The 21,790-nt window shown below is 42.8% G+C and overlaps 1 protein-coding gene across 1 annotated transcript in view; it reads right to left on the bottom strand.

Annotated features, from left to right (window-relative positions):
- Positions 1-21,790, bottom strand: part of PCSK2 (proprotein convertase subtilisin/kexin type 2) — a 259,315-nt gene that overhangs the window by 106,324 nt on the left and 131,201 nt on the right. The window contains exons 4-5 of the mRNA XM_003268203.4: positions 21,272-21,380; positions 12,490-12,527 (exon numbers count right to left, since the gene is read on the bottom strand). Of these exons, the coding sequence (XP_003268251.1) occupies positions 12,490-12,527; positions 21,272-21,380 (147 nt within the window). The remainder of the gene's footprint in view (positions 1-12,489; positions 12,528-21,271; positions 21,381-21,790) is intronic.

Genomic DNA, 21,790 nt, shown 5'->3' on the forward strand with positions numbered 1-21,790 from the left:
ACTGGCTCCTTTCCACCGAGTGTTCTGGAACATTCTTTACATGTTAGAGAAAGAATATGTGTGTGTATGCTTGTGGGGTCTTATGGAGAAAAAGAGGGAGGGTGGTCCAACATCCATACCAGAATAGCTTCAACGCCTTGAACACTCTCAGAAGTTCCATTTAATTTCTATTTTTTGATTGATCAACAAAGACCCAGTGTTCATATCAGCCATATGAATAATCATTATACCCCTTTGATTCTGGAGAAAATGAGAATCTTGTTGTGGATGACAATTATAGATGGGGAAACTGAGGACCATAAAGATCAAACAACGCATTTTTTTTTTGGCTTGCAGTACCTCAATGGGAGTCCGTGAACTAGTGCTCTTTGAGTAGCTTAGATTTACACTGAACTCCTTATTTAAAAAATTGGCAATGCTTGAGTTATAAAACATAATCCATCTCTTTCCATGCTTTAATGAAAACATCTCCTACACACTGTAATACATCTTATTCTCCTGCCTAGCAGAACATTTATTGTGGAGAGGTTGTGTGCATGCCACATGGAAAGTGCAGACCTCACCATAATACTCCCGGTGATGTTAAGGAACATTGCTAAGAGCGAAAGTCTGGCTTCCTGTTCTTGGCTTCAGGTTTTAATTATTGGTTAGTAATTAAGGATTCTTTCTTTGTGAAAAATAATTTCCCGTAGGTTGGGAGTCAGCAGCAGGGTTACCATGGTGGAGAAGCTAATCTTATTTCTATGTCAGAGATTCTCTCTGCCTTGGCCACGTAGGATGGAAAATTCTGCTTTGCCTAAAGCTCCAGACTGCTCTAATGTAAGATCAGGATTCCTGGGAGCCAACCCTGTGATGAAAGCTTGTAGCAAGTGATTTGTTAAGGATGTGCTCCCAGGGGAATCCAGTAAAGTATTCTGGGAGGCAGGACATGGAGGGCTGGGGAAGGAAGAAAGTGGAAAGAAAACTTAGAATAACACACTAATTGTTAGCAGGAACGTGGAAAGAAAACTTAGAATAACACAATAATTGCCCCTTTTAATTTCATTTAAAAAATGCTTTCGGCAAATTCATATGTGTCCTTAAGGCAGGAAGGGAGGGGGAGGCTAAGAGAACGGACTTTGAGGTCTGACCACCTTAGGCTTGTGTTCTTCCCTGCTGAATTCTAGCTGTGCAATCTTGGGCAGGGGGCTTAACAACATCGAATGTTTATTGAGGGTGTCCTATGAGCCAGAGGCAGTTCTAAGGGCCTTGTGTGCACTATTGAATTGAATTATCACAATCACCAGTAAGATCAGTATTATTATTAACCCATTTTACAGATGAGGAAATTGAGACACAGAGAGATTAACTTGCCTAGGGCACATAGTGAAGAAGCAGTTGGACATGAGATTTGAATTCAGCGAGGCTGGCCCAAAAGCTCTTCTTAACTTTCTCACTAAATTTCTCTGAGCCTCTCGTTGCAGCAGAATTATTATTTATGAAAGGGCCCCATGTGGCTGGCAATAGGCAGAGTATACTTATTTTTGAGATAAAAGCAAACATATTAAGAAAAAGTAAAAACTGAAGAGCCGTCTATTTTTATTAATCCAGAGAGGCAGCAAGTCATTCAGTTTGTGCTCAAATATCCACTATAATCAAGAGGGTTGTATTAGTTTTTTATTGCTATATAGCAAATTACTACAAACATAGTGGCTTAAAACAACACAAATTTATCTCAGAGTTTCTGGACATGGGTTAACTGGGGCTTTTGCTCAAGGTCTCACCTGGCTGAAATCAAGGTGTCACTGGAGCTATCTCATCTAGGGCTTGGGGTCCTCTTTCAAGTTCATTCAGTTGTTTGTGGCTGTAGGAGTGAGGCCTCAGCTCCCAGGGAGTCCACCATTCCTTGCCATGTGGCCCTGTTCACATTATGGCAGTGGCGTCTTCAAGGCCCACAGGTGAAAGCCTCCACTGCTTAGAATCTGTCTGACTTCTTCCTTCTCTGACCTGTAGATTACCTTTTAAAGGGCTCACCTGATTAGTTCAGGCCCACCCAGGATAATCTTTCCTTTGATTAGCTTAAAGTCAACTGATTAGGAGCCTTGATGACATCTGAAAAAAATCTCTAACTCTGCCCTACAATGCAATCTAATAATCTAATTGTAAGAGTGATATCTCATCATATTCACAGGTCCTGCCATAATCAGGAGAGGGACTATACAGAGTGTTTACAGCAGAGGGTGGAAATCTTAGGGGGGCATTTTACAATTCTGCCTACCATCAAGTCTTTGTCTTCAAGGAAAAATGATTAAGAGCTTCTAAAGGTAAGAATGGGCTCTAGCCAAAATGAAAGTTATAGTGCTCATGATTCTTTGACACAACCACCAAATTTATCTTCTATCATATTTTAGAAGACTCCATGGCTTCAGAGTCTGATCCTTCTTAATTGAGGCCTGGGCATTGTTTCTTGGTCTTTGTTGCTGCTTCAGAAAACTGGAATTGGATGATGGATCAGACGTTTGGTCTGCATCAGATCCACATTTGCCCAGGTAATGATCCCATGTAGGTGTGGCTCCAGTGGACACACCCGCTTGGGCTCTGTTCCTTGGCAACAAGATACGGGCAAGCAGTGTGGATGACTGCCCACTTTGCTGTGGCATCAACCCACTACTCCCCTCCTGGGTGGGGGACATGGGTTCAGAAATCTGGTCAGGCCCACCTCAGACACCCAGAACTGTGGCTTTAAGACAGTATGATTGGGAAACAGGCACATGAGGAGAGGGACAATGTGAAAACGGATGTCAGCTCAGCAGGAGCAGCATTTTGAATCACAGCTGCAGCCAGGGGTTATTGCCAAGTTAATTATTTGTAAGGCTTGGTCACCTAAAGGTTTTTGGTTCTATGAGATAGAAACCCGAATAAAAAAACCAGTAAAATATTTCACATTTTAGGAATTCAGTGTGTAATACTGATAGTGAAGACAAAGAGAGGAACAAAGGCAGTTGAGAATAGTAATCTTTCAATTTTCTTATATTTGCGTAAATGACTTTCTTGTGGTTTATCAGTAAACATTGCTACACTTTTTCTGAACAGGTGTGTTTAGTGATAAATGGAATAAAATCCCAATAGTCTCATTAGCATCCTCCCATCTTTTCATCCATCCATTCCATCCAACTATCCATCCATCTATCCATCCATCCATCCATTCATCCATCCATCCATCTATCCATCCATAATTCAGTCTTTTATTTATGAAGTCTCTCTTAATGATCTCTGTGGGGAATGAGGCCTCCAGTTCATTCTCTCATGAGTAAAAGAGTTGGAAGACATTACCCTGGTCTTTAAGCCACTTAAATTTAGTCAAAGAGATGAGAATCTGTCAAAGGGCTTTAGGGAATTTGGGGTAAGGAAATGATGTGGGCTACTTTTTAAGTCTAGGCTTCTAGGTGGAAGCAAACCTCCAGATGAAATCCAATTACCCATTCGTCTAGTATCATATTGATGAAGCTTCTAGATGAATTCATATGCTGTATCGACCCAAGAAAACAAGTTCATCCCCCGTGTGGTGAGCTGCATTCTTTAAATGCATTTAAGTATCTTTCTTTCTCTAATTTTTTAGGGCCGACTTGCTTTTTCTAGCTGTTGCATTCCTATGTGGGTGGTGTTTTATTTCCAGGCTAGCACTAAGCATATTATAATGTAATTATATACTTACATGTGAACCCCCCCCAGGTCAGGGACTGGATTTTTCACACTTCATAATTCAGGCCCCTAGTATAGCATTTTGCACACAGTGGGAACAATACAGATTTCTTGAATGCTGACTAAATTCAATAAAACAAATATTAGTCAATTGAACAATTAAAAAAAATAGAATGACCAGATATTTTCTTTGCTTTCAGCTATAGCTGCAAGTTTAGGTCCATACAAGTAGTTTCATTTTGTTAAACAAGGTTTCATTTCTTCCCCATTTTTAAAGCAAAGTATGTTCCTGTAAAAATAAATAGTTTCCTCTAGTACATGAGTTGCATTAAGTGATAGTCATTTGACTGACGGTCTATCAAAGTGATTTTTAAAAAGTCCCCATTCTCAGTATTCAGTGATAAAGTGCTCATCATGATCCAGCCAGCATTCAAGAGCACATTGAAAATGCCAGCCCTTCCTTTCAATAAGAAACAAAGGTTATTTAAGCCTCAATTTCATATGCAATATTAATGTGCTTATTTAAATATTCATAAGCCTAAAAGCCAGAAGCAATGTATGTGATCAATACTTCATAACATCTGAGTCATTCGGGGCTGAGTACTGTGCCGGTTTCTTGCTGCCGCCCTTTTATCATGGAGGCCACATGCCCCCTGGGGCCCAATGTGCACACTTCTGTCAAGCTCAAGGTACTTCCTGTGCTGGCAGCTCTTCTGAGCTCTCAGCAGGCACCCACTTCAGAGACAGTCACCTGTCAGGACCCATCTAAAGAATGGAAAAGTGCAGGAATGTAGGGGTGGGCATTTTTCTCTCACAATCACTTCTGTTGGTGAAATAGCAACCCTGGAGCATAAATAGTGTTCCAAATTTTGAACCGAACCAAAAAACATAATCTGTTCTCTCCTATCTAGGAACCTAATTGCATTTCCAGCAACCTGAGGGATTCTAGACAGTAAAGAAAAGAAACAGCTTGTAGTTATTTGCATGTGGATTATTCACCTCTCGAATCATATTCTCTCCAGGCTTGCAGCCATAGGACCTCAGTTAGGTTCCAGGGTCCTCTCTTTCCTTAGTATCATGCATGATGAAGGATGCAATGGTGGCATCCACCTATGAGGTGGTTAAGAACTAGGAATTACATAGAGGGTTGTGCATGCTACAGTTTCTGATCATCATCGATAGAGGGTCATCATATAATTTAGTTCCTGGTATAACTTGCAATAATATTGGTGAGTTAACATTTAATGCAATTTAACAAATATGTATTAAATGCTTGCTTAACACTGTGATAAGTGTTAAGAGGGACACAAAACACATACAAAGTACACACTTCCTTACAAAGAGCTTATGATCTAGCTGTGATGTAGTCAAACATTATAGGTGAACTGCACTGTTGAATGAATGAATGATTGAATGCATGAATGAAGTGCCAAAATGAATGAGTAGGTTAACCATCAGAATCTTGGAGTGCTTTAAAAGAAATACACACTATGAGGCTTATCCCTAAAGATTTTGATTCAGCAGGTCTAGGATAGGCCTAGAAGCCAATATTCTAAAAGAAATACACACTATGAGGCTTATCTCTAAAGATTTTGATTCAGTAGGTCTAGGATAGGCCTAGAAGCCAATATTCTCTCCAGACTGGGGTACACGTCAAGTACTATAGGAGGATGGAGAAGGGGGTCTAGCATGGGCAGCTGTAACAGTTACTGCATAAAAACAGCTGTAATATGTCAGCAGCATATAACAGCAGGTGTTTATATAGCTTACGAGTCCACAGTTCAGCTGGCAGCCAGGTGCTCTGGGCTGGGCTCAGCTAGGCAGCTCTGTTGAGCTTGGCTGGCTTGCTTGTTTCTGTGGGTTGGCTGAGGTTTGGTGATTTTGGTGGGGCTCAGCTAGGCAGCTCTGCTTCTTACTGCAGCTCTGTAGGCCAATGTGGGTGGTGGTGCTTCAGGCTGTGGCAGCAGGGCAGCTCTTCTCCATGTCTCTCCTCTCCTCTAGGGTACAGCAGGTGAGCCTGGGAATGTCCTTCTAATGGTGATGGCAGAGGCGTGGGAAGGCAGTTTGGAGCACACAAGGCCTCTTCAGGCCTAGGCTCCAAACAGGCACAGTCAGTTCTAGATTATTCTATTGCTCAAAACACGTCACAGGGCCCAATCCAAAGTCAAGGGGTAGGAAATACACTTCACCTATTTAAAGGGAGATTCTGCAGAGTCCCATGGCAGAAGCAGTGGTCTAGGGAAGTTGGAGTCAATGCAAACTTCTGTATTTGTTGCACTCAAGAATTCTTGGAAAAGCTCATGAAGTGTCATGAATCTGGACAGATTCTCAGCACAGTATCTTGGAGCTGCTCAGAGCATGACTCACAGGTTCCAAGCTAGAAGATGCAGTACAAGAAGTGGCCCATCCTCCCAGCCATCAGAACAGGAGCTGATGTCCCACCCTGCAATGGCTTAAATACCTGGAGATTTCCCTGGCTTGGAGAAAACCTCACTTGGGGTAGTTGCTACCTTATAATCCCTTTGCCCACCTTAGGGATTAACCGTCCCTTATGACTTTCCTTGAATATTCATCTAGTTCTAAGGTATGTGACAGGGAAGAAGATGCAGGTCAGAAATGCCGCTTCCTCGGGGGCATCCTTCATTACATCCCTCGCCACGAGCAATGGATCTTCTCCCTGCCTTTACCTTCTCTTTTCTGGGATGTTGTTTTTCAAAGCCTTTGAGATATATGTTGGTATCCTCTGCTTTTTGCCCTTAACTTTGCAAGCCTCACAATCTTATACTTAGCCTGGATCAGTTGCCCTTTCTTCTTTTAATGACCCTAAGCTCACTGGGAGGTCCAATGAACAACTGCACTGGTTTCTTGAGGCACACCCTTGCTTCTCCATCAGGACAACTCGAAATTGTGCAAAGTTGTAACCTCAACTCTTCTGAGATGGAAGGAAATGAATGCTTATTGAGCATCTATTATGTGCCAGGCCTGATATGCATATTATCTCAACGATACCTTGCAACAAACCTGACAAGACATCCATTTTGTCCATTTCATGGATGAAAAAATTAAGGTTCAAAGATGTTTGATATGCTCCTCTAAGGCTGCACCATGAGGTAAGGAGCCAGGAGTCATCTCAGCTTTGACTCAGTTTCCACTACTGCCAACTGTCAGAACCCTACCCTTGCAAGCTGGCTGTTTTCCAACTGTCAGCGCATGCAACTCTGCTGAAGACTCTGCCTGCAGGGCCCTATTTTTCTTGTCTAGAGTGAATCCTTCTATCTCCCCACCTCATCTCTACTCCTGGGTAGTGGCCTTCACCCAGTGGTCAACAGGAGTTGGTGGGTAACTCTGAGGCCCTCTTGGTCCACACTGTTTCCCAGAGTTCCCCAGGGAGATTGAGCTCCCATTGCCCTAAGGGGTAATTTGCTCTCTGGGCCACTCTCCCTTTCTGGCATCAATTTCCTCCTTCCCAGCTGGTGCTTCCTGGGATCTCCTCTCAAATGAATGACTTGCTTTCAAATCCTTGCTTCAGGGTCTGCTTCTGAGAAAACCCAGTACACAGCAAGAAGGCTCTCCTTGGATTCTACAGACCCACCAGCCATTTCTTCACCTTTGTAGCTTCAGCAAAGCTACAAAGCAGGAGACGTTCTACCCCACCCACCTCCACGCCCTGAAAGCTGCCACCTAAGTCACACTCCATATGTTCTTGAAGAAGTCTTCCTTTGTTCCATAGACCTAACAGAACCTCTGAGCTTGGGCCAGTACTGTGAATCCAGCCTGCAATCCTCACTGGATTGGGAGCTCAGAGGAAAGAGACCGTGACCTCCCTGTCTGCCTGCCCCTCACCTGACAGTCACGTCTCACGTGCCTGCATCTTTACTGACCTGCCGACTTCTCTAGAGAGTGCCTGTGTCTTACTTATCTCTCTTCCTCTGGGGCTTGCACATAGCAGGTTCAATCCACAGCCATTGTATTGACTTAGAGAAAATACCCAGTTAGCATAGCGAAGAAGGGTAAAGGAGGTTGTAATTTTAACTTGGTCTAAAATAATCTCTTGGCTAATACTCATTTCGTGTCATGACTATTGGGATAGAAAAAGAAAAATTTTAATTATTTGGGATAGTGAACTTTTACCAGTGGCACTGGATCCCTCCGATGAAATTTAATCATAGAACAATAGAGTAATAATCCAAGTGGCCGTTATTATCCTTTACTCCCAACACTCAGCAGGCTCCGTGTAGATTTTTTGAATTAGATTAACACTAACAACTTACATTTATATATTGATTTGCAATTTTCCAAGTATTTTATTCTTAGTTTAATGGAAATAAGCTGGACTACCAGCATACACTGTTTCCTCTCTTAATATACAGAATAACCAAGCGTTGAAAATAATTCCGCTTTCAGAAACATTTTGGCTGGTTTGATTATAAAGTAATTTTTTTGAAGAGCCTTGGGTAGAGTTTTCAGTTGTCATTGAAAATAAATCAGTAACCACAAGTTTTTTCAACATAGAACGTGTCTATTTATTTTAACCTTTAATGAATTTCCAAGGCATCTCTGGGGCAGACGTTGCTACATCCCCCTTCAGCCTGACACCCTCATGTCCCTGGTGAGCTGCAGCTGTCTGTACCCACACCTTTGCCCAGGGCTTTTCCCCAGGCTGTGGGGAGGTAGGAACATCTTTTGGGACAAGCCCTCAACCAATGACTGATGAAGTTGGCACATAAATACCCCAGCTTCTTGAAGCATCACATCCCAAGGGGGATCACTCTGGTTCACATATTCTGTACTGTCTCCCAGAGTTCCCCAGTGAGATTAAGCCTCAGTGCCCACAGTGCTGTCCTGTTTGATAACTGTCCTGTTTACGAGCTACCTTTCCTTCCCGGACTCATTCCCTCTCCTCTACCCCTGCTTCCTAGAATCCTCTTCTAAATAACCTACTTGTACTCAAACCCTTGCTTCAGAGTCTGCTTCTAGGGAAACCCAAGCAAAGACTCCACCAAGTACCTCTCTCTCAAAGGGCACACCAGGCTGGCTCATCCCTCCAAGCCATTAGGTCACTTAACAAGGTGTGAAGCTGCCTGTTAATTCTCTGCTCAAACAATTTTCGAGCCTATCGCTGTCTACTGGTTTCATTGCTCTCCTGGGCTGGTCTACTCTATTTGCTGTCCTCATTGTGTTAATGAGAGTGTAAAATTTTTAATTAAAAATAAAGAAGATTAATGTGGTTAGTAGCTCCGAAGTTGCCACTCTGAACTCTACACAGGGTGAGAGAGACACTGTGCTGTTAAAATCCAGCCAGGTTGGGCCCTCTGCTGAGGAATCAAGCATGAGATATTTAGGTGTTCAGTTTTCTCATCTATACCAAAGAGGCAGAACATTTTCACAGTCATATGTAAATATATATAATTTCATTGTCAGCTTCCAAGTGTTTGATACAAGTTGAAGACTCAGATTTGCTCTGAATGAAAGTTATCAAGATGTGCAGTTTTGTACAGAAATCACATTTTCTGTTCAATTCTTAGGTCTCATCTAGTTTAAGTTCAGCACAGACATTGTCATCTCTTCAATAACATCCCACCAGTGGCCATCAATCTTCCTCTTGAATATTTTCAGGTATGAAGAATTTGTTACTTTCATTAATTTACTAATCTTTTATATTTATTTATTTATTTATTACTATTTTTTGAGACGGAGTCTCCCTCTGTCGCCCAGGCGGGAGTGCAGTGGCACGATCTCAGCTCACTGCAACCTCCACCTCCCAGGTTCAAGCGGTTCTCCTGCCTCAGCCTCCCGAGTAGCTGGGACTATAGGCACGTGCCACCACGCCCGGCTAATTTCTTGTATTTTTAGTAGAGACGGGGTTTCACCATGTTAGCCAGTATGGTCTCGATCCCCTGACCTCGTGATCTGCCCGCCTTGGGCTCCCAATAATTTACTAATCTTAATCACTAGACAGTTCTTCCTTTGACTGAATTAAAATCTTCCTTCTGTGGTTACCACCCATTGGTGGGAATTTTCTTGGGAGAAATTACTGAACAAGTGGAATGCCTCATTCTACCAGGAGAATTTGAAATATTTGAAAACATACTCAATGTGCCTGTTTTCTTTTTTCCAGGAAAAGCTTTTCCAGTTCTTTCAGTTCTCCTTAGCATGGCATGGCTTGGAGTCCACCCATGTTACCGTCTGCCATCTCATCTCCCTCTTACAGTGAAACACCGATTGGAAACAACCTAACTGTTCAGCAATTGGAGATCAGAATGTTTAAATAAATTACAACATGAGCTAATGCCATGTAGCCCTTAAAATTATATTTTGGAGAATATTTAATAACATAAACATGTTTATGGTACATCAAGCAGAAGGGAAGAATATGCAATAAGAGCCCAATTTCATTAAAAATAGACACATAGAAATTAAAGGCCCAAAACATGTCAAAATATTAAGAATGGTGGTATTATGGCTAGTTTTGAATCTGTTTTATGCTTTTTCATATTTTTTGACAGATAACATGCATTGATTTTTTAATCAGAAAAAATGTTCTTAAGAAAGAAAAGAAGAAAAAAGAACTTGAGACTCACAGAACCGATGGAGTTCTTCAGTTATATTCTGGTATTGCAGATCTCAGAGGAGCTGACACGGCTCAATACGGAGGCTTCGCATTCCAATTTCAGATGAAGGTTTTGGCAGATGGATCACACCATCCACTAACATTGTACTTGCAGCTCACCGGAACCCCAGAGGATTCTTGCCCCAAATGAATGACTATCTTTTTCGAATCTGGCAGCTGGAGTTGGGAACAGCCTGACAGGAACTGCCTGGGCTAGGCAGGGAGAAGGGAAGGATGCAGAGGTCGGTCTCCATGTCTTAGGCCTTTGTGGGGTTATGCTATGCACAAGAGACAGGCCATGTGCCCTCAGCTCTGCAGCCCAATGGGTGCCACCCCACCTTGAAGTCCTCCAAGTGGCAAGATGATTGTTTTCCCAAGCATGGTTTGGGAAAGTGAGCAGAACTCCACGTGGCTGCCCTGTGAGGCACTGGGTCCTGGAGATGGAGGGAACCGTGGAGAATATCAATGCTTCTGTCTGCAGAGGGTGGAGTGGGGACAGCCCTCGGAGGGAGGACCACCGACCCTGCAGGCCATGATCCCTGCCACACTTGCTCTCTGTAAGGAACAGCCCCACATACATCAAAGCCTTGGAGAAAATGCAATGCAGCTCTTCTCAATCCCCTGCCTGACACATCTCCAGGGCCCTGCAGTTATGGAGGAGGCAGGGAAAGGTGGAGGCACTAGCGGAGTCAGCCAAAGTCAGGCGGAGGAAGCAAGGACTGTGTCCAGGGCAGTCCATTTAAGGATGTACATGAGAAGACCAGCAGACAGCTCCACTCGTGTTCAGTAGGGAAGGCACCATGAGGAGACAGGGAGAAGGGCTGTTTCCTTAGACTCCATACACAGGACCGCTGGCACAGGCAGTTTACAATGGTCTTCTCCGTAGACATGGATTATTATCATTGCTGGGAATATAGCTTTGGTTTAATTTCTGTCATTTCTCTCTGGGGCCACATTGGCTGGACTCTGTCAATGATTCATTTAATAGTTTTTCCAAATATTAAAAAAGATGCTCCTTTCAATTTATGCTCTTCTAGATTTATAAGATCCCTTCAATGCCCTGTTTCTTGTTGCCCAGTGCACGAAACACATGGAATATTCCCACTTTTTTTGCGCAACATAGATACACTTGCCTTCCAGGACAAATGACCCAGACTGGTGACCTCTAAACACTTTTTGCTGGGTAACCATCCTTTCTCTTATGCAAGCCCTTGTTCTCTAAATATGAGTCTCTTCAATGACTAAGATAACATTTTTTACACCTAGATCTGGAGGTCTCAGACGTATAGCTTGGAAATAGTTTGGATAATTTTAAGTGAACACACCAATGCTTGAATCTTGTACTCCCTGGGGTTAAAATAACTGATCGATTCTGTTTAAAGGGCTTGTGGGCTTCATCAGGAAAGCAGCGTGTGACTTGCGGAGTTAAAAATTAGAGTGTGTGGTTCTAGCCCAGCAGGGCTTTCGGTGATTCTCTGCTAACATTGCTTGTTTGTCAAGGGATAGAAATGCTCAATGTTATGGGGGAAAGTCAGTGGAGTGGTCATAAGTGACACAAATAATCGAAAAGGATAATGTCTTACTTTCATAAAGCTAGGGCTGCAATGTGAGTCACTGCAGTTTTTGGCTTTTTGCCTTTGGTTTTGTCCAACAAGAACCCAAATGGCTCATTTCCACCCTTCAATTCAATATCATCAGGTAGAGTTGATTTAAACCTTGCCAAGTCTCTCTCTTCTTCCCCCTCCCCGTACCTACTTTCTTGGCACTCTGCTCTTTCAGACGTCAGGTTTCTTTCTTCTCTCGAAGCCACTGCTATTGCCTGTTGCCAGGCCACATGCCTTGTCCATTTGCTTGTGGCCTGAGCTGTGCCTCCAATGGGATGGACAGTTCCCGCGTGGCTGCCCATGTGGCTGGCTGTGTGTGCATGCGTGTGTGCCTATGAGTGCACGTGCATCTTCTTTTATGCTTATGCATGTGTGGGTATGTTCCTGTGTGTGTGTGTTCCTCCATGTGTGTGTGCATATGTTCCGGCAGGTGTACTCCTGTGTGTGTGTGTGTGTGCGTGTGTGTGTGTGTGCATGTTCCTCTACTTGCATGCATGTGTATAGACACGTAGACACATGCATGTTCCTAATAGCCAGGGACCCCAGGACATTTAAGATGCATCTGTTTCCCCACCAAAGTTTGCTTGTACTTACGTAGTTGGAGGCCAGGTCCGGGTGGAGATAGTCAATCCCTGTGAAAAGACAACAATAACACAGGAACCAAAGGTTAATACCTGCCACTGTGTCCTCAGGAAAGCTGCCCAAGAAAGTGCCCTCTTTAAGGGGCTGGTGCCAGAAGGCTTGCCATGGGGGTGAGTGCCCCGTCACGAAGCTCGCAGCCTTGCACCTCCCTTCTGTGTGGAGGTGTGAAGGTGGGCTGCACTGCCAGCCTGGAGAGACAGCTGCCCCAGACACACTTGGGAGTGAAGCCAATTAGAGTCTGAGGCCCAAGGATAACACTTCTGACATAAACGTCAGCACTAAGGGGCTTTGTGACAGTGAGATGGATGGCTCATCAGAGCACTAATCTAAAAGAGATTTGTAGAAATCTTGACATTTTTAAAGCATCAACTGGCATTTCTCTGAAATGAAACTGGCCCTGGGGAGGAAAAGTGATTATTATTTAACAGGGCATGGACAGCAATGGATTAGGAGAATGTACTCTGGCATGGAAATAATAACAGAACATGGCTGGGCGAGAAAAGCCATTAGGTAAAGGGCAAATGGTTTCCAGCGAGGTGTTGCTGGTTGGGAGCTGAGGCTTGTCTCCTCAGAATGTGGCTTTCCAGGAAGCTTGAGCCTTGAATGTCTCAGCAGGAGCCCTGCTTTCTCCTGAATGGTGGCCTGTCTTGTTGCCCAGTGGTCGTTCCAAGGGTAAAATCATGGGCTATGAGCACTGCTGAGTTCCATCAGACCCTTGGACCTCAGAAAGCATCAAGAAACTTCGAGGGCAATTGAAAAGCTCTCATTTGGGTTTGCAAAACCACATAATCTTTGCAGCATTTACACCTGAGCATCTAGCCCTCCAAGAAACAGGGCAGGTTCTTGACACCATCTAGCATAATGGTTACAAACATAGGTTTTTGGAGTCAAAGACAGGCATTTGAGTCTCAACCACCCTGATAACTGCCTGCAAGACTTCAGGCAAGTTGCCTGGACTCTCTGTGCTAGTTTTCCTTTTTGACCAACTGGGGGTGAGAACAATGTAAGGACTAAAGAAATGAATGCATGTGGTGTGCTTGGCCCAGCAGCTGGTGCATTTAATAACTATGTGGGGATGCAATATCTAAAAGCCAGAAGTATCATTAAATCTGTCCCAAGGCTGCTATCTTCACTGCATGCTTACTAAGGCTAGGCCGCCATTAGAGATTTGCCTTCCCCAAAAGAGCTTGTATTAGGATGCATATTTCTAAAAAGAAATTTTTCTTTTTTTTTTCTGGTCATACAATTAGTAACTGGACTGAGAGTCACTAATCTACAGTACGTGTGTTAGGTTTTACTGTTGATTTTGATGAGTGAAGCAATTGCTGTCACTATGGCTGCTTTCTATAGCTTGGGAGACTATAGTCCCCACCCCAAATCATTATGCCTTCTCCTCCCACTTGCCTCCCGAGGTCTTCAGAGGGAAAGGCATCAGAATACTTAAAGACAAATATTTTTAAAAGTTGTTAACCCTTGTTCTGGATTCTAATTCAAAGATGGTCAATTTTGGTCAGGCATGGTAGCTCACGCCTGTAATCCCGGTGCTTTGGGAGGCTGAGGCAGGAGGATTGCTTGAGGCCAGGAGTTCAAGACCAGCCTGGGCAACATAGTGAGACCCTGTCTCTACAAAAAATAGGGACATCACTGCACACTAACCTGGGAGACACAGCAAGACCCTGTCTCTAAAAGAAAACAACAAACAAATCTCAAAAAGCAAACCAAGAAACATCCTCCCAGCAAAATGGTCAGTTTAGGCTGTAGGGTGAAGTTGGGGATGAGCATAGGCTTTGAAATCAGCAGATCCAGTTCCACTCCGGTCTCAGACACTAACACTTGTGTGGCTTTAGCCAAGTGACACAATCTCTCCGAGCTTTGGTTTTTCCTGTATTTGAAATGGGACTATTATTTACTTTGCAAAGCAGTTTTCAAGATTAGAGACAATTCATTCAATTCATTGAAAGTCTTCAGCTTACAGTAAACACTCAATACATTCTATTTCTTATCATCATTAGTCCTATCATCTACCACATCTCTGGAGTAGTGTGCATATGCAGAAGAACAGAAACATTAAAAAATATCCACTTGGTTTCAGCATATTGTGTTGAAATTAAATTGCTTCTATTTGTTAAGATAGCTTAAATTTTGTGAACTCGTTGGGTGAAAAATTTTGATAATTTGTACCTAAATATAAATTATCAAAACTATAATTTATATTTTAAATATTTATATTTTAAAATATATTCTCTGGGTGTGTCTTTTTTACACTTAGCTAGATCAAACAAACTTATCTAAATAAGTGTAAAAAAAGACAACCCAGAGAATATATTTTCCAACAGGAAGTCAATTTTTAAAACATGGCTTCACGTTCTGAGAATGGAAGCTGTTTAGGAGAAAAATGTTCCAATAAATAGCAGTGTCTTCTCTGTCAAGGGAAAATACTGGAGCAAGGAGATAATTTGAGACCAGAAGGAAATTAGAATTAAAACAAGATAAATTTAGCCTAATTAAAATAAACGATCTTAAATTAGGTTAAGAGGAATACTAAGTGTTAAGTTAGAACAGATACAGACTTTGGTCTGAGAAAGAGAATGATTGATATGACTGTGAAGGACAACAAACACGATTCAGAAAAAGTAATAATGGACTGAAGAATGGAAAATAGTAATTTGGTAACTAGATAGTACTTTTATATTTTTGTATATTTGATTATCTTTTAAGGTGGGAGGTACTGAACACATCTTCTTAATTGGCTTATTTTTAATTCTTACAATATTCTCATATTCATTCTTATACTTCATGCTTTTGTTTATTTCTCAGCAGTGAATGCTAGGCACAGTGTCAGTCCTGGAAAACTGCAGGTGATTTAGACGTAGAACCTGAGCTGTACAACTATCTATGGCTCACACCCTATGGGGGTACCGACTGGTCACCAGCCAATCATAATAAATGTGGCACAGAAATGACAAATACTTGGTTATAATTTTGTTCATAAATCATTAGTATCCTATCATCAATTTGAAACTTTTTGGAAAGTCTAATCCACAATAGTCCCAATTCTCAGGAAGCGGTGACAGTCCTGGAGACCTCAAGGAACTAGGAAGGAGTTCCATGTGCATATTCCTAGGTAGAATGTTAATAGTTCACTTGAGATGTGTAGCATGTCAGAATCCTGGCCCTGAGCTCCAGTTCTTTAACTGTAACCCTAACCCTAACCCTACAGCCTCGGGGCCCAGGCAGATAACTGCCATGGGCTGGGGCTACCATAGAAAACCCCCACTAAGACAATGCCCAGTGGAGCTGTGGGGGTGGGACTGCCCTGAGACCCCAGAACTACAGACCCACTAACATGTGATTCCAGTGTGGGAGAATGGCAGGCATGAGACTCCGCCCCATGAGAGCTGCTGCATGGGCTGTGCCCAGTGAAGCCATGGGGGAGGGGTCATTAGGAGCCTTGGAGGCCCAGCTCCCACCCCAGTGTGTTCAGAAGGTGGGACATAGAGTCAGAAAAGATTACTCTCAAGCCTCAGAATTTATGTTTGCCTTTTTGGATTTTGGACTTACTTGAGACCTGTTACTCCTTTCTTCTTTCCTATTTCTCCCTTTGGGAATGGGAATGTATGTTCTATGCCTGTCTCACCATTGTATTTTGGAAACACGTAACTTGTTTGATTTTACAAGTTCACAGCTGGAGAGCAATTTGCCTCAGGATGAATCGTACCTTGAGTTTCACTGATCTCTGATTCAGATGATATTTAGATGAGACTCTGGGCTTTAGACTTTGATGTTGGTGCTGGAACAAATCAAGACTTTTGGGGCTACTGGGCTAGAATAAGTGTATTTGTATGTGAAGGACACAAATTTTCGGCGGGGGGGCTTGCGGGCAGGGTGAAATGCTGAGATTTGAGTGTTTGTGTCCCTCTAAAATATATGTTGAAACTTAATCACTAGTTGCAATAGTATTTTGAAGTGGGGCCTTTAGGAGGTGATTAGGTCTTGAGGGCTGTGCCTTCATGAATGGGGTTCGTGCTCTTATAAAAGTTCTTGAGGGAGAGAGTTCATCCTTTTGTTACCCCTTCTGCCAGGGCAGGATGCAGTGTTTGTCCCCTCCACAGGATGCAGCAACAAAGGGCCATCTTGGAAGCAGACAGCAAGCCTTTATCAGATACTGAATTTGCTATTTCTCAGCCTCCAGAAGTGTGAGAAATACATTTCTGTGATTTATAAATGACCTAGTCTAAGGTATTTTGTTATAGCATCAGGAACGGACTAAGACAGGCACATTGTAAACATCTACAGCCAATTCCCTGGCGTCCTGTTGGGGCAGGATAGTTTATAGCCACTGTGGTGAGTAAGACCTCAAGACCAAATTATAGTAAAGCACAACATGTGGGCACTCTTTTTGATGGTCCCAGATGAGCTCCAGTGGCAGCCAACAACAACCCCCAGCCATGGGAATGCACCGTCATGGATATGCAGCCCAGCGGGGCCTTCAGAAGACTGCAGCCTAGCTAACATCGTAACTGCATGAGCCACGCTGAGTGAGCAGTGCCCAGCCAGGCTCTTCCCAGATTCCTGTGCCACAAAATCGTGATTAAAGATAAATAGCAACTTTAAGCTGCTAAGTGTTGGGGTTGGATAGGGTTTGGCTGTGTCCTCCCCCAAATCTCATCTTGAATTGTAGCTCCCATAATGCCCACGTGTTGTTGGGGGGACCCGGTGGGGGATAATTAAATCATGGGGGCGGGTTCCCCCATACTGTTTTCATGGTAGTGAATAAGTCTCATGAGATCTGATGGTTTTATAAAGGGAAAACTCCTTTCACCTGGCTCTCACTCTCTCTCCTGCCTGCTGCTATGTAAGACATGCTTTTCATCTCCTGCCATGATCGTGGGGCCTCCCCAGCCAATGGAACTGTGAGTCCATTAAACCTCTTTTTCTTTATAAATTACCCAGTCTGAGTATGTCTTTATCAGCAACGTGAAAATGGACTAATACAAGATTATTTGTTATGCAGCAAAAGTAACTGGAGCAGTCACCCTGCTGGACCTTCCTACTGCTTTTCTATGTGACGCAGAGTTCTAAATCTCTCAGAAGGGTGTGGGTGACTATCTGGTCCTCAGGCTTGAATCTTTTATTTATTTATTTATTTGAGTTTATTGAAAAAACTATGTCTTTCGTCCTGGAGAATTTCCACATCCTGGTGATGTCATTTTTTTTTTTTTATACTTTAAGTTTTAGGGTACATGTGCACAACGTGCAGGTTAGTTACATATGTATACATGTGCCATGTTGGTGTGCTGCACCCATTAACTCATCATTTAACATTAGGTATATCTCCTAATGCTATTTTGAATGAGGCCCCCATTCACAAAGTCTCACCAGGAAGGCAGAGCAAAGGATTAGGTTTCAAGTACCAAGAATGGTGGTTAGAATTAGTTGTGAGACTTTGGGCAGTTTCTTGCCTCCCTAAACCTCAGTTTCTTCATCTGTAAAATGGGGATTATATTAATACCAACCTTAGGGAATAACTGTGGTTGTATTTCCAAAATGCTAAGCAGTGTCTAGCACATAGTGATTACTCAATAAATGTTAGTCGTTTTTACTGTTAGTTGTTTATTCTTACTTCAGCTTGAAGCTCCCTCTGACCTTACCTCACTGGCCTTCCATCTCACTTCCTTGGCTCCATCTGATAATGGCTAAGGGCCTTGACCCATGCCTTCTCTGATCTTGTGTGATCTTGAGAACCAGCCATCTTCCCTGAATTATTCTTGGCCTGGATGACTCTTGTCCATCACTGTATCTTGTCATGATCACATTCCATTTTCCAGGTCAAGTTCCCAACTCTAAACAATTCCATTACAGTAAAAGGGATGATGTTGTCATCATTAAGTGGGGTTCTTGCTAACATCTACATAAGTGAAATATCCTAGTAGACCCTTAAGAAATAATTTCTGCCCCTTTGGACAGCAGCTAACCATGGAGGTCCTCTCCTAGTGATTTGTATCATGTGGAAATGACATTGCTTTGTACCTAAGTGAAGACAGCAGATATTTATTGAGCATCCATTGAGTCACTGGATCCAGCAGGGGGGATGATGGCTGAGTTTGGAGTTGGGCAACCAGAGATGGGAGGGCAGTGATTAAACCTGGCTGTCCACAAATTGAAACTTCTGCACACAGATGATTGAACATTTGCCACACAGGCCAACATATGGAGAGACAGCGTTGATAGAATATGACATTAGTTTTGCCCTTAGGTATCAGGTTTGGCATCTGTGTCTGTCTTTAACCTTATTTTGGAATATCTTGCCAAGAAAATATCTGGGACATGGCACCATACCATTCATGCGTGCAGGACATTAAGAGAGAGAATGCAGTACTGGTGTTGCCAGCCTTCCCGGTTCTAGCTGTGAGGGCAGAGATGGCCAATTACATGTCAAGAGCATCTGTCCTCGTCCTCACCATGTGGGGAGCTGCCCTTGTCCCAAATGTGCTCATTTTGCTATTCAACAGTGGACTTGGAGAATGGCTTGGTCATCATACTTTTCTTCAGTTATCATATGGAATAGCATGTGATGCATTAAAAATGGCCACAAATTCAGAGTTTATTTCCTTTCCACTTGAATCTGGATTGGCCCTGGGACCATTCATCCAACATAAGTGGCAGAGTTACCGGTGCCCATTCCAGGTCTAGCCTTTAAGAGGACTGGCAGCTTCTGCTTCGTCTCTTTTGGAATGCCTACTCTTGGGAGTCCTGAGCCACCTATAAGAAATCCATCTACCTTGCTGGGGGCCTTATGTGAGAGGAGAGGTCCTCAGACTCCATGGAAAGGGAGGGAGGCTGAGCCATTTCAGCCTCCCAGTGGAGCCTCTAGTTGAATCCAGCCTCAACTGCCTTCTGACTCCACCTGCATGATAGACCCCAGTGGAACTTGCAGAACTGTCCAGCTGAACTCCAACAACCCACAGAACTGTGAGAGATAGTAACATGGTTTTTTTTTTTTAATCCACTCAATGTTGGGATGCTTCGTTCTGCAGCAGTAATTGACTAAAACAAAGAAGAAACCAGGAATTGTAATTGGGGGTCAGAGTTTACTTTTTTGGGAACCCAAAGGCCACTAATCAGCTGAAGAAAGACCATCAAATGAGAAATTCTGCTGAGACTTTCTAAAGGGCTTGCCTCTCCATGTGGAAATGAGTCAGGAGCCAATGACTTTAGGAGTCAGTCAAGGAGCTTTCAGTTGAAGTATTCTGAAATGAGCATCTACAGTACTCTTGGAGGTTTCCTAAGAGCAGAGCAATGTGCATCTGTTGGCACTTTAGTGCCACTTTTAGGGTGGCTTCTCTGATCCCCAGCTGGGGATACCCAGTAGGATATGCTGTTAGAAATGGTCATTACAATATCTCTAGGTAGGTTTCCCCCAAACCCTGATGCATTGTTTTCCTGGGTGAGCTGGCCTGAACCCCTTTGGAACAGTTTCCAAGAACAAGTGTGAGAAAAGAAGAAACATTTATAAACTCCTGACATCTGAGCACACACACTCTCATGCAGGGCTCCTTTCTTCTTGTGAGAGCCCTTGGCCTTTGGAGGAAGGTTTTACATCCACTTAAAAATGTCTCACACATCAAAAAACATTGAGGCATTGTTTTTATGTTGATATTTAATGAGCCCACACAAGACAACTCAGGTTTTAAGCAGGCTGGCTCCTCTTGGTTTCCTCTGTCATTTCTGCTTCAAAGCCTTACTTTAAGGAACATAGTGTTCTGTTCTTTGAGGATCTTCAGATGGGAAAGGCTCAACTGTTTCATCTCTGTGTAGCCTTTGTATATAATTGGGTCAATAATGCACAGTGGAGCTTTTTGCTGGCAGACCCAGATGGGTGATGGAGGGCAACAACACGTCCCCAGTGAAACAACCACAGGCGGTGATTCTCCACAGTCTTGGCAGGGCCAAGGACGTGTGTAGTTGGAAAAATGCCAATTCGTCAAGCCCATTGGTTTTCATATCACAAACTACAGAAAATGAAGCTCTGCTAAGTCTTTGGTAGGCACGCAGGATGAATAACATGTAAGGGATGTCTGTAATAAAAGGTTATCAAAGGCTACTTTACAAGGGTTTATTCTGAAAGCAGCAATAAAGTCAAATTTCCCCAAGCCCCAATCCTGTTACTGAAAAGCTGTTTTATGGATGTAGAGTCACGCTAATGTAACTTTCTGTGATGATGAAAATGGAATTGAATTTCAGCAGCTGCTAGCCCCATGTGGATATCAAGAACTTGAGGCTAGTGTGATTGAGGAATTGAAATAAAATTTTACATTTTATTTAACTTTAATTAATTAAAATGTAAAGTTAAATAGGCACATATGGCTAGTGGTGACTACATTGGATAGTGTGGGTCTAGAGAAATTGTTGGTAAATACAAAGAGGTTTAGAAGACATTTTAAGGTAAAGTGTAAACAGTAAGAAATTATGGTTGAGTGACAGGCAGCTTTCATTTATTCATGTTTAGCTTATTATTTATTAACTCAAAAAATATTTGTTAAGTGCAACCTCAAGTTTGAGGACCACTGATTGGAAGAAAGGTGAAGATTTGGGCACAGTGTAGTGTGGCCATCAGGCCCAGTATCTTGCTGTTCCATCTCTGGTTAGCATCTCCAAAACAATACAACTTTTATCGAAAGGCAAGCAAAGGCACGCTTATTTCCAAATGAGGCACAGGCTTCAAAATACTCACCATCATCCATAATTCCAATGGTAACACCTTTCCCTGTGTATCCCAGCTCCCAGGCTTCAGCCACATTCAAATCAAGGCCAGGAGTGCCATCAGCTTGCCCAGTATTGATCTGGTACAGGAATTTCAAAGCAGATAATGGTATTAGTTTGGTGTTGTAAAGCACTGATGTACAGATTTACTTGACATGCTCTATAGCCATCTAATATTTCAGGACCAGCTCAAAGGCCACATCTTCCATGAAACAGTACTTTTGGGTGTCCCTCCCAACCTACCTATAGTGTTTCCTCTCCATTTTTTTTTTGGTATAAACACTTTGTGTTTTCTGTTTTCTGTAAATATGCAAACATAGTTTCAATCCCCTAATATCTTATAACTAGATCACTATCTTTAAACTTTTTCTATAAAAGAGCTGCTATTGCAGGAAACCCTCCCTGATTTAGAATTAAATGCTCACTTTCATATCTCTTTGTTTATACCTCATGTTTTGGATTTATAGCATATTGTTTTGGATTATTCTTA

The sequence above is a fragment of the Nomascus leucogenys genome, chromosome 13 (assembly GCF_006542625.1).
Source record: "Nomascus leucogenys isolate Asia chromosome 13, Asia_NLE_v1, whole genome shotgun sequence".
NCBI lineage: Eukaryota > Metazoa > Chordata > Mammalia > Primates > Hylobatidae > Nomascus > Nomascus leucogenys.